The sequence below is a fragment of the Telmatherina bonti genome (assembly GCF_933228915.1).
Source record: "Telmatherina bonti genome assembly, chromosome: 12".
Classification (NCBI taxonomy): Eukaryota; Metazoa; Chordata; class Actinopteri; order Atheriniformes; family Telmatherinidae; genus Telmatherina; species Telmatherina bonti.
Genome location: NC_136610.1, coordinates 29,280,335 through 29,293,941, shown reverse-complemented (window position 1 = coordinate 29,293,941; position 13,607 = coordinate 29,280,335). Strand labels below are relative to the sequence as shown.

The following is a 13,607-nucleotide window of genomic DNA, read 5'->3' as shown; positions in this document are numbered from 1 at the left end:
ATAACTTTCAATATACGCACCTCTTTTTTGTATGTAACCACACACAATACTGGTTATAGCAATGTAGGAATTTCAGGATCTTACTTAGTAACACTTCTATACAAAGAGGAGCTGGGTATGAAACCACCACTGACAGACCTCTGCATCACCTGAACCACATTCCCGTTTATATCAATCTTAATAATGATAAAAATGACGGAATATAAACTTGATTGCTAAAATAATAAACATGCATCAAGTTATTTTATGAAGAGAATCTCCTGATTCGGTACTTCCATGACACCAAAAGACTACAAAGAGGAAGACCATTGGTTCAAGCTTTTAAAGTCATTTTCAACATTACATAGCCCGTTTTGTGAGACCATCCATGCCTGACAGGAACTCAGGCTTTACACGCCTTTTACTCGCTGTAGAAAACAAGACATGACATCATTTTCCTGTCTCAGATTTGCAGTCTTATTGTGTTACTGTCCAAGTATTGTCATTTTCAGAGTTATTTAAAAATAAGCAAAAAATGTCTACACGTGTACCGGCCCATGACGGAAGAAATATCTAAAATACCTGAACAGATAATAAGAATGTAGGCACCTGTGATTTCCCAGCACCACATCTATAACTTTAGTGCAACAAAAACTTAATATAAAATTTAAAAAATATTAAAAACAATATAAAAAATATAAAAACTATTCACAAGGACCCAAGTCTTGGCAGTTTTGTCCTTATGAATAAGACTTTTTGACACACAAATGTAGTATATCGATTTGAATCAAGTTATTTAAACAAATATTTCTACTTACAGAATGTGAAAACCTTTAGCTTTGTTGCAGTTGTCAGGCTCAAGCATGCTTCGATATTTTAAATTTAGGCAGAATTAGGAACAAGAATGGTTCTTTCATGTTGGGTTGATGTTATTGTTGACACTTGAGTTTTGCTTCTCCTGCCATAGTCAACATGTCTGCTGTGAGGAAAGCTTAAACTTTGAGCACCTGCACAAAAGGTGGAATGAATTTGAAGCTTTTTGTTCACAAACAAATGTGCACTGAAAGGGTTTGCATAAAAAAGTCAGTGTAATATAGTCACACTAATGTTACAGCATAATGACTTTTAACAGTGTCCCTTTAGGATCTCTGTTTCTCCTGCCTGTCATAGATAGCAGTAGTGATACCCCATGTGATACATGATCTCAGAATAACAAGAGATCCCCCTCGGTAAAGAAGAGCAATACTCTGATTTCGAGACTTCCATAGGACCCGCCAACACACCATGACCCCTTTCAGCTCCCCTCCCACCTGTGACTGCATGTTTGCCACCAACACAGACAGTGGATACAGCGTCAAGCTGATCCCCATCGAGGTCAGTGTTCCCGAAATAAAGGAAGAGACGAGTGGAGAAAGCCCCTGTCCTGACACTATGGCAGACACTGGATCCTTCAGGCCAAAGTAGAGCGAACTGCCAAGAGCGTTCCGCACTGTGATGGGCAGGAAACCTCTGTAGTATCCCAAGCCAATTCTCTGTGCCTTCAGCCTTGTAAGAACACTCTTCAAAGAAGGTAGCTGACGGTCATTTTGGCTGTTCTGTAACACATTCTGAACACGTTCAAAGGGAGTGAAGACCACTGCTTCCACGACACCTGCACCGAACCCAGCCAGAGCAGGCAGCGCAGCGGCAGAGATGACATTTTGGGATGACGGGAAGAGCTGACGGAGTAGGGTGTCCTGCAGACCAAAGAGCAGAGAGCCATTCAGCGTCCTCATTAGTAGGGGTGGAGCCACGCCTCTGTAGAGCTTCACAAGACCTTCTTTGTAGAGCTGACCCACTGCCCGGTGAACTGAGGTGTTGTGAATTTGTTGACGGAAAATAGTCTTGTATACAGGGAAGACAATGACAGTGGGAAGAGTGGAGAGGAGGCTGGAGGTTCCTCCATGTAAGTAGCTCTGGAAGTGAACTGCTGTACCTCCACGGTCCTTCTCGTCTTCATGGTGAGGACTTCCTGCCATCTTGTGTTGTGGATGTCTATCGTGCTATTAGTAGGCAAGAACACAAAGATACTTAATATTGTTCACATTGCATAACTATTATATATATATATATATATATATATATATATATATATATATATATATATATATACATATATATCTCTCTCTCTCTATATATATATATATATATACATATATATCTATATCTATATCTATATCTATATATATATATATATATATATATTTATTTATTTATATATATATATATAAACACACATATATGTGTGTGAGACAAATCATGAACCCCGAACACCTCATTACCACAACTCAGTTTTACATCCTCTTCCTGGAAACTAAATGTGTGAAAGAGCACAGAAGTTTCCCCTAACAGTCGTTCTGTGCTGTAACAGGAAGTTTCAGGGTATCAACAGTTTTTTTTATGGTAATGTGCATTCAATTTTTAATTACGATCATTTGAATGATATTGAAGAAATTGAGACCAAAAACTGATTGACTGTTTGTTCCTGTTAATCTGAATTCTCGCGTTTAAAAAAACTGAACAAATCATATCACGCAAATCATCCAGGAATAAATCATGCAATGATCATAAAGTTTAAAGTTATTGGATAAACCAAGAGTCTTTAAGGTTTGCAAGTAGGTGTCTGATGGAATTGGAACAACATGTTATATTCGACTTCAGAAAAACCGGCCAGGCAATAAACCGAGCTACATGACATAACCCACAACACGTCAGTGTATCATATAAATATTATTATTATTATAATAAATAATAATAAAAATATAAAGTATCAGAAAAAATCCGCATAGTTGACAACATCAAATATAACGTAAAATTAATCTGCAGACTGTTGTAGAGATTAATGAGTCAATAAAATGGCTCTTAATTTCCATCTACCATTTCAGCACAGATCAGCCCTTCATTGATGAAGTTTCTAGAACATGTAAGGATTTGTAATGATAAAACGCTTACCGACTCAGACAAAAAAAAAAAAGCAGAAAATGTCGTCCATATAATATAAAAAATCCCGTTGTGTCAGGTTAGGATTTGAAGGCAGCTCCTGCATCAGTGTCAATTTTAACATAACAGCACGTGGACGAGGAAAATTGTGAACATTTGTATAGTTATGATAGCCGTTTGTACAAATGATGATGTGTCAAGGCATTAAAGATTACAAGATGCACTCACCTTAATCTGTCGAGATTCTGCCCGCCTCCTCTCGAATTACCATTGGTCAAGACGAGCTACGTCATGCCGTCGGGCTACGCATGACGATTGGTTGCGTTAATCAAGGTTAAAATGAATTTTTATTTAATCAGGAAGTCGCTAAAACAAACATTTCATAGATATCGCTGTATATTGAATATGAACCCGTATTCAAAGTTGCAGTAAATATTAATTTAAGAAATATTAAACTCATGAGCCCATTGCTGGAGAATTAGTCCTATCTGTTCACTATTAGCGTTGGTTTCTGCTTCATGCGTGAGGCATGTGTACCATTACCTGGAGGGTGCCTGCATACAACCATGTCAAACCTAATTCCTCCTGCTCACCAGTGAATGAAAACGTTTCAGATTTTTCTAACACAGGTGTGTTTCAACCATCCAAGAGTGAAAACATTGGTTTTGACAAAACACTTGCAAAGTGAACGCTTAAATTAAAAATAGAGATGTTCTGAACCAATTACACCAAATCAATGTACTTTGGAATGAAGACTGATATTTCTGTGAAAATATGTTCAATATTGTCCATGAGGTAAAACGTGGCATTTCTACTGTTTCCTTCAACACATGAAAACTATTATTACAAAATAAATCCATACTTGTCCTTCATATTTAACTGACATATGAATGAACTTCAAGCTTCATGACAAAAAAAAGGAAAAGAAGTGTTAACAAGTTTCATCATATTCAATTTTATTCAGAATGCATCCTCAAACAATCAGTGCATTCTTTCTACAGTAAAACAAAACACAAAGGCTTGGGTTATGCATATAAATGACAAATCCTTCCTGCAGACATACAAAAGACAAGGACAGCAGGTGAACATTTCTGAAGGAAGCTCCAACCTGCAGAACCTCAAGCTTAAAACCTGACAGATTCTCTACTAATACATCTTAAATGTAGACTCTTGAAGGTTAAAATTCTGAGACACTGGGTAAACCCCACTCAATGAGGGCACCTCAAGAGTTGAAAGAGACATCTCAGAAAATAAAACAAATAAAAATACAGCCTGCGTGAGACATTAGATTTCTTCCATTGAAAAGCTAAAGAACCAAAAGGAAGAAATGGAAATGGGAAATAACTGGTGGAAAATGTCATTTCATTTCAGACTTTTGAGGCACTCTTGGTTGAGTGGAGCTTCAGTGGCAGCACAAACTATTTCAAATACATTTACATTCATTTGCAACAACAGAGAATGCCAGCGCTACATGAAAAGCGATACTCGTCCATCGCAAAGAAAAAAAGAAAAAAAAAGCAGCACTGTAACAGCTTTATGCAAGATGCTTCTCCTGAGCACTGAAACCTGCCTAGGATATTAATACAAGCTCTCTGACAAGAGACTGAAATATCATTTAGGAAAGTACAAAGATCAAGACAAAACTCTGCATTTTAAATGTTTTGAAAGAAAGTTCACACTGGATAAACACTATTTATCCATATAAAATAAATACGGCAAAAAAATTGGTAGCTTGCAATTGCTTTGGCGCTCAGGACATGAACCGCTCAGAGGGGGAGGGACTTCAGGAAGGTGGGGTCGGCATTAGTAACAGACATTATAGTTCATTCATTTATTTTTTTCCCACTCTTATTTTCCCTCCTTCATGGTTAATTAGAAGAAAATCTTTGTTAATTATAGTGTTTGGGAATTTTTTCTTATTTGGTGATGACGGCACAGAGATGATGTTGCTACAATGGAACATGGCTAAACAAGTAAGAGACAGACTCGCCGTTGTGAGTTCTGCGAATAGCCTCTGCAAGGATCATGGAGATGTCTATCACCTGGGGAGGACAGATGAGAATAAGCGGTTACTATTTCCTTCTAAAAGTCACTTGTCAAGTTAAATGCAAGCTCTGAAATATGACCAATCCTCATATTTTTCTCCAAATCCATCTTAAACTGAGTGTATTGACCAGGAAAATCTGTTCTGACCTGTATTTTGGAGCAATGCTTCATCTTCTCCTCCTGAGGAATTGTGTTAGTGACCACCACAGCTTCAAAACAGGCATTGTTGATGCGCGAGATGGCTGGGCCAGAAAAGATGCCGTGGGTTAAGATGGCATACACTTTGGTGGCACCTGCAGAAATGAGTCTAAATAGAAAAGGACAATAAAAGTCATCACAAGTCTCCACATAATTGCATACATCTGTAAAATGGGATCACGTTAAAACCATCTCTTTCAGGGTTAAGCTTGTTACTTGTTACTCAGCGAGAAGCGAAGACTTTTATCTTATTCTTGAGGCCCCGAGAAGAAAATTGTCATTTTATGGTGGACATGTTTGAAGACAGTTCTTGACACATCAGGCTGGCAGAAATCTTTTCTTTTTTTAAAAAAAATTTACCTGTCTTTTCTTATTTTTATTTACCTGTATTTAACCAGGAAGTCCCGTTAAGGTCAGAAATCTCTTTTACAAGGGAGACTTGGCCAAGGTAGCAGCCATACAGAGTCAAAACTATATAAAATAAATATTAAATAAAAAAGCCAGAGATGACTTTAAGAAAAACATTGATAATCCTCCTTCACTGTATTCCTCTGGATAATCCAGAAATCACTTATGGACATGAATGTTTTTAATTTAATATATTTTTGGAGATTATTCCAAGACCATGGTGCATGCTAAGAAAACGCTGTTTTGCCAAAGACTGTGTAAACACGAGGAACTTTTTTTTTTTTTTTTTTTTTTAAAAAAAAAAAAACAAAAAAAAAAAAAAAAAACACGAGGAACATTTAAGAGCAACAATTGGGAGGCATGTAGATAATGAGTGGAAAAACGTATAGACAAAAACGTACTCAGGTATTCTGGAAGTTTACCTAAGAGAGTTTTATAAACAAACACATATCAATGTTGTTGTCTACAAATAATTAGTGATGACCAACCAACTACGTTATAGAGAATGCAGTGATGAGGAAATGATTTCCTTGTGGGGCTCAGATATATCGTGGGATCAGTTTGACATTTGAGATGGGCGTGGTTAACACAGAAAAGCATGACGAGGAAAGACGGCGCTTGCGTATTTTTGCTGTTGCAGGTAAACAGATTGTTTTGATAAAACAGTTGATCGATGTGGTAAAAATACAGTATGAACATTTTTACAACATGTGGCATTAAAACAGATGGACTCAGCCACATGCACAAAGCGCCCTGCCGCGGACGAAGTTGCTAGTTAAATATGAAACAATTACGTTCATTGCACATAAAGCAGACATCCCCATCTGCAGTGATCCCTTCCTGCTGCCGACGGAGCTTCTTGTGAAGTATGAATGGACCTGACGAAAAATTATTTTTTCCCTTGTTTCTGCAGCCTTGAGAGCAAAAACACAGTTCTTGCTTCTCTTGGAATATGTCATAAGCTTTAGTTCAACCGAAACAGCCCATTTCTCCTGTTGATCTGAATGATATATAATGGTGCTTACTTATCAGCAGCATGGCAGATTGTCCCACATGTATCAGCCATGTCATCTACTAGAATGGCAACCCGATCCGTCACATCTCCTACGAGAACCATGCGATCCACCTCGTTTGCCTTTTTCCTCTCTTTGTGAATAAGAGCAAAATCCACATTCAGCCTGTCTGCAATTGAGGTAACCCTGTAAAAGGTAAAGTAGAGTCCATAGGTCAAAGCTTGGGATAAGACTGATTTGTGGATACCAAGTCATAAAATCTTTATATTCCTCAAGGGGCAAATCTCTGTGCAGCCAGCAGGGGCCATCCAAGATTGACCAGGCTTTTCTAAGGAACTAAACCTAACAAAAGGCGAGGAAGATTAAATCAATCTCGTCACAGATAACATCAATCCTCTGTTACACAAGTAAATTTCACAGGAGATATGCTGAAACTGAGCTATGCTCAAGAGTAGAAGACCAAAGACGGGTGACCCTGACATACCTTTTGGCTCCTCCTGCATCAGGTGAGACAATGATACAGTTTTTCCATTCAGGGATGTTCTCTTTTATCCATTTCAGCACAGCTGGTTCTGCATACAAGTTATCAACGGGGATATCAAAGAAACCCTGGAAGAAGATAAAAAGAAAAATATAAACACAGCAATCAGGGACAGCAGATATTTTGGGCTTATATATCTCTGTTGTCTTCAATGTAAATGTTAAGTAATCAAAGTCAGACTCCAAATTAAGTTTGGAATTACACAAGCCTGATGATGAGCAAGTTGGCAAAGCATAACAGCTGGAAGGAACAAGTTTAGCCAAAAACAACACCAAAATAATCATTTTTGTTAAATAGTCAATTCTAATTATTGAAATTGGGAGTCTCTTTTTAGCGCTGTATCACACTCAGACAAAATTCATTTAATGTAATTTCTTCATCAAGTCATTACTGCTTTTTTTGAAATTTTTTATCCCAAGTCTTGTTTGTGGTGTTTAAAACCCATCTCCATGTCCATGTTTTGTGAAGGAGCAGAGGAGATGGGAGTGTTGAAGATCTTCACTTGACAACATCTCATCATGTTTTTGCAAATGCAGTGAAAGCAAAGCAAGAGATAATTTTTCTCATAACACTTGTGAGTGCTAGCAGCACTGCTGCAGATGGTGTAGAAACCAGTTTTTAATGGCTCTACTGCTGATATTTCAGTTCAGAGCCCAAAACAAAAAGCTTAAAAGCTAGAAATCATCTCATCATTATTTCCAACACAGAAATTAGAGGCACCTCTGTTTAAGTTTGCTCTTGTGTGACTGTTGAATACCTGTATCTGTGAAGCGTGCAAGTCCATGGTGATGATATGGTCAGCGCCTGACACTGACAACATATTAGCCACCAACTTGGCAGAGATAGGTGCCCGGCTCTGCAATGAAAATAGATCTCTTCAGTTACAGGAATAAGGAAACTGTCAAGCACAGGTCATTTCTAAAAATAACACTAAACTCAGAGCATGGCAGCAGAGTTAGATCATAACAGTCAAATATTGTATTCATTTGTTTGATTTAGACATATAATTTAAATAACATACAAATACATTTCCAACAACTTGTATAGTCATTATTGTGTAACATAATAGAATTTATAATATTGAAAGTTTCAATAGCTGTTACAATATAACAAACTTGTAACAAACTCCTAGATCACTAACATATGTGTGTGAGCAGAACCTTCCAATCATGCAGACTAATAAAAAATGCTGAAATGGCAATAAAAAGCAAAAAGAAATGCATTACATAACAGCTTCGAGATACAAAGGAAACGGAAAAGAGAAATGAGAGCAAACTAAAAAAAGACGGGTTGCAGATGGATAGGACTACAAGCTTCTTGTCATGATGCAGGATGGCAAATGGCATGACAGAAGTAAGTAGACAGATATCCCTCACCCCCACCTTGTCCTTCTTATCTTGACGGGCGTAAGGAAAACATGGGATAACAGCTGTGACCCTGGAGGCAGAAGCAATCTTGCAGGCGTTGATCATGATCAAGAGCTCCATGAGATTGTCATTGATCTCTCCACAGCCACTCTGCACTATATACACATCTTCTCCACGTACACTCTCGCCAATCTCCACGCTGGCAGAAAAGAAAGGTGACAAGACAAACATCACTTAGTACAGGACAGATGAGACATGAGTAAACAATGGCTTCTGTCCACATATGACTGGCCTAATCAAGGGTTAAACTGACAAGAGAAGCACTTCTAGTCAGAAAGTTAGTGTCTAAATGCATATGATTTGTCATTATAATTTTAGTTTGAGGAAGTAAAAAAAAAAAAAAGGTCTTTGTTGCTGCAAATGAGTTGACAGGTTAGTTAAATATATTAAGATGAGTTCTAAACCATGCATGGACTACAAGTTCCTGAAAACATCGCGCGGTAATTTTACCGCGACACCACGCTTCTCATTAGTACCATACATGTAGCTAAGTTGAAAAAAAAAAAGCAATTCAATGTACACCCCCGTTAAATAAACATAACAGCAAAATGCTTACCATGTTTCTTGGTTGCTAAATTTTTTGGTAACGACCTTTCCCAATTCGAGACCCAGGCGGTCTGCTATTTTCTGAGACAGATCCGGATGTGAGCTACCGCTAAATATCTTGATATTCGGCATTTTGCGAACGTCCAGGGCGTCGTGCAGTCCAAGCAAAGTGCGGCAACGCGTGAACACTGACCCAGATGTATTGAAGAGTCCAAGACGAGAACTGGAAATAAATCAACAGTTGTTGAGCTACTGCGAGCTTGAGAGCCTTCCCTACCTATCCTCCATTATGTCCCACACATCACGCGTGTGGCCCATCCTCCCGCTGTGGCGCGCACGCTTCCACTTACGTTTGGACGTGATGACGCCATCAAAGCGGAGCTTTGAGTAGAAGCTAGGCTCGTGAGCGAGCACAACGATAGATAGATAGATAGATAGATAGATAGATAGATAGATAGATAGATAGATAGATAGATAGATAGATAGATAGATAGATAGATAGATAGATAGAAAGAAATGACATAAATCTATCTATCTATCTATCTATCTATCTATCTATCTATCTGTCATGGCCACCGTCCTAGATGGATATGAGCAAATGAACACAAGTTTGTCAGACTTGAGACTGTGCAGTGTGAACTGATGTTATTAATCGGAGGAGAGGCACATAGATGCAATGAATGGAACATGACAACCTGTAGATACCGATCTTCGTGTGCTTTGTGAAAATGCTGATAGACTCAAGTTGCCACTTTGCTGACTTCATTGACAATGAATATGCCAGTAAATTACATTTTGCAAAGCACAGTAAAGAGAATAAACCTTGTATTTTATAATAATAAAAAAAGGTGTGCTCATGTGACTCTGTGGTGTTGAATAATGACAATAATTGAATTTCAATTTTCTTTTCTTTTTAAACTTAGTATTGAAATTTAATCAGCTTCATAATTTAATTATGCTATTCTGCTACATTTTCAGTACATATATCACTATAAATGAACTGGGGAGAGAGAGAGCGAGATGGTATTGGTATTACTTTCTGATCAGCCTTCCTGTGAAGCATTTATTTTATTATCCTATGAAGTAATAAGCCATTAAAATATATTTTCAAACTCAGAAACACCTGTTTAGGAAAAAAAAAAAAAAAAAAAACAGAGTGGAAAATAATCATTCATTCATTCATTATCCGAACCGCTTAGTCTGACTAAGGGATGCGGGGAAGCTGGAGTCTATCCCTGCAGTCTTTGGGCGAGAGGTGGGGTACACCCGGGACCTGTTGCCAGTCAATCACAGGTGGAAAATAATAATTTTCCCTTAAATATACTCTGAATTACTTTTAATACTTAAGCTGTAGCTAAGTTGCACAGACCAAGCAAATTTAATGTTAATTGATCACTGATTCAGTAAAACTCGCCCCGCATTTATATGCTGGAGTCCAATATGAATTTACTGATTAAAGCAAGAACAAAAACAACAAAATCCCTTGAATACTTCAGTTGGAACACCTGTAGTTTTCATTACAGTTTTTTTTTTTTTTTCACAATAACTTGTATTGATTATTTAAGAGTGAGACCATTATATAAAGTCTTCTCCAACACATCTCAAAGAATTGGAATAAGGTTAAGGTCTGGACTCTGTGGTGGCCATTTTAGAAAACATCCGTGCCATTGAGGAACAAGAAAATAAATGTTTGAGAGAGGGCTTGGTCATTTTGTATATTCAAATTACTGGTTAATTGTGTGTGGTTTTTTTTTGTGAGATAATGTCACCAAACTTAAACACGACCAAATGAAATAACTTCAAAATATGAAATGTATTAGTGTAAGAACTTTACTGCACAACCCACCTTCTGTTTTGCCATTGAGTATTGTTGCATCTTTTTAAAATATGTCTTTCAGCATTTGTTTTCCATTTGTTGTAGAACACCGGAATTGACAGCAACATCAGAAATAAGGAAGGGACCAACCCATCTTACCCATTGATTATGATGGAGAAGAACACATATTTAGTGGCTACACTAATCAGTTACATTAAAAACCCAATCCCCATGACATTTAGGTCAGTAAATTCAATTCAGCCAGGCACACGATAATTTGAATACAATTTGCCCCTCTCTGTTTTAATATGTTCTTACTGGTATAGCAATCCAATGACCCAGGAACTAATACTGGTCCTGATGACTAGTCTATTCTTGTCCAATACAGAAGCAAACACAGTCACCCTCAAATGTGTCTTTTACATCTACCACCATGTGCAGAATTGTGAGTTATTAATCCAGTTTCAGCTTCAGTTTATTCACACACACCCATATTTAGAAAAACCTTCACCATTCCATATGGGTTAAGCTATGAGTTATGTATGAATCAGATCTCCCTAAACTATCACAATCAACCAATATTCATGTGAAATCAATAATATCATATGATACTACACATATTTTCACATGGTGTAGCCTTTTGTTAGCTTGGCCAATAAATTTCAAGCATTAAAAAACCTCCCATGACATGTACAAACCTATCTCCTGAAGTTTCTAGTGTGCCATGTCGTTTAGGTTTACGCTGCAGTAGTTGAGTAAGAACCAGCTGTCAGTAGTGGGTTTGGTGCATGCGATGTCATTTCCAAATTGTCTGAAAGGGTTTATATAACATACTTTATTGCTCTTAAAACATGAGATAACTTTGCACACAGACAAAAGACCACACTGACGACAAGATCATTGACAATAAATAAAGACAGGAATGAATAAGTGCACAGAAAGAAACAATGAATAAAGTCATGGTGGCCTCATTGTGTGAATGAAACACAGACTAATCTATGCAGCTCAACAAAGCAACGGGAACAAAGACAACCACAGAAAATGTTTATTGAAATGTTCAAGTGCTGAAGAGAGAATATTGTCTGATAGTTCTGTTTTTATAAAAATAAACATGTCCCATGCTGTATACTCATATAATATTCTTCAAAATATATGTTTTTACTATTAGTTTCTATGTTACATTACTACTATAAATAATTACCTCACAGACATGTTTTACTCCTATTTACAAAATAGTGAAGGGTCTGGATTAATCTTAATGGTACAAGTTTAAAAGTGTTTCTTATTCTCTCAAATGCTCCATTATAATATTATTTACATCTGCAGTGTAAAATTACCGTATACATTTCAGTTCTGAATGCCATTTGCAAAACATTATCATATTGCAACCACACCCTTTTTTCCTCTTTCAATATCTGTACACTATCATCACCATCAATGCAAGTGCATCCCTAAAAGCTACAGGGAAACATGTTGTACAGTGAGGGAGAAAACTGCATAATGACTATGGAGATACCTTGTCAATGGCAGGGGAAACACAGTTGAAAGAGAGTGCTCATAAACATTGTAAATGTGAAGTGAAACCAAGACAAAAGTGCAACAAAGCTGATAGATTGAAGATGAAACTCTCAAGTGTTATAGGTTTGCTAGATTTTGCATTCAGTGATGATTTATCACAGTGTTAGGGATGTATTGTACTTAATATTTGTCATTTATATTTGACTACAGCACCCAAACCATTCAGCGTTTTTTAAATGTTTTTATTACAAGTTGAAAACAGAGCTTTCAGAGGGGAGGATGTTGACAGAATTTACAGTACTTAAAAAATAAAATCGGGTTTGGTTGAATTTCAAAACAGTGCCATTATTTACTATAGGACATAACAAATTGGTTTTTGCAAAAAATAAATTGCAGTGTTGGTGTGCGTTGGTGCAGCAAGTCGTCACTGTTAATTTGGTTTCACAGCACTTTCTTATGATAGTATATCCTCTATACATTATAGGCCAGCGCTGATATAAAACTTCTTATTAATTTCCAGGAACAACAAGAGGGTGAGACACAAAGAAATTTCAGACAGAAATTGTGTGTTAGTTTTATTAAAATACATAGAAAACTACTTTTGTGTGTTTCTTAGATATTTTCTAGATTGCACATTGTATAACACATTGAAAGCATTTTAGATGTTGTGTCTGAAAACCTGAATTTAAAAAAAAAATCTGAAATGGATTAATTTTTGCTTTGTGGAGATAAAATATGAAAGACTGGTGATGTTTTCAGTCAAGCAATTAATAAAAAAAAAAAGATTTAAACAAAAAGATCAATTTGAAATTCAGAAATGAATGTCAGAGGTTGTGCAAATTCCTAGTTACAAGCTGACTCATTTGCTTGTATATGTCTATATTTAAAATGATGATTCATATCCAGTGAGATGTAAGTGACCCATGGGTTAGTGATAGTGTTGAATACACACTTTGTGATATTGATTACATTGTTGGTATGTCTTTTTTACAGCTGAGTGAAGTGAAAACACTCATGACTGTACAGCGGATAGAACTGTGACTTAGGTCTCTGCTACATTGTCTGCTCTGAGCAGGTGGTTTTCATACCTGCACTCTTATTATGAAAGAATGTGGCCCTGTCAGTCAGCATAGCAA

General features: G+C 36.9%; 2 protein-coding genes across 3 annotated transcripts; both read right to left on the bottom strand.

The window, feature by feature from the left end:
* Positions 1-1,118: 1,118 nt before the first annotated feature.
* On the bottom strand, positions 1,119-1,997 carry LOC306763384 (solute carrier family 25 member 53-like; the record flags this gene model as incomplete). The annotated part of the gene is made up of 1 exon (XM_079250170.1): positions 1,119-1,997. One exon carries the CDS (start codon positions 1,995-1,997, stop codon positions 1,119-1,121), a length of 879 nt encoding a protein of 292 aa, XP_079106296.1.
* A 1,898-nt stretch (positions 1,998-3,895) lies between these two features.
* Positions 3,896-9,453, bottom strand: prps1b (phosphoribosyl pyrophosphate synthetase 1B). Of its 2 annotated transcripts, none has more exons than XM_079249638.1 (7): positions 9,148-9,453; positions 8,541-8,730; positions 7,922-8,020; positions 7,108-7,232; positions 6,636-6,809; positions 5,152-5,311; positions 3,896-5,000 (listed from the first exon to the last, which is right to left on the bottom strand). In XM_079249638.1, exons 1-7 carry the CDS (start codon positions 9,267-9,269, stop codon positions 4,908-4,910), a joined length of 963 nt encoding a protein of 320 aa, XP_079105764.1. In that variant the 5' UTR covers positions 9,270-9,453; the 3' UTR covers positions 3,896-4,907. The 2 variants fall into 2 exon arrangements, with proteins under 2 accessions (XP_079105764.1, XP_079105765.1); XM_079249639.1 differs by having other exon boundaries at positions 8,547-8,730.
* Between the last annotated feature and the right edge of the window lie 4,154 nt (positions 9,454-13,607).

Bases quoted from the DNA above. Each gene is read 5' to 3' on its own strand.
- prps1b (XM_079249638.1), bottom strand. From the start codon at position 9,269: ATGCCGAATATCAAGATATTTAGCGGTAGCTCACATCCGGATCTGTCT. The intron at 8,021-8,540 runs GTGAGGGATATC...TTTTCATTGCAG, and splicing joins ATAAGAAGGACAAGGTGGGG to AGCCGGGCACCTATCTCTGC. The intron at 7,233-7,921 runs GTATTCAACAGT...ATCTTCTTCCAG, and splicing joins TGCACGCTTCACAGATACAG to GGTTTCTTTGATATCCCCGT.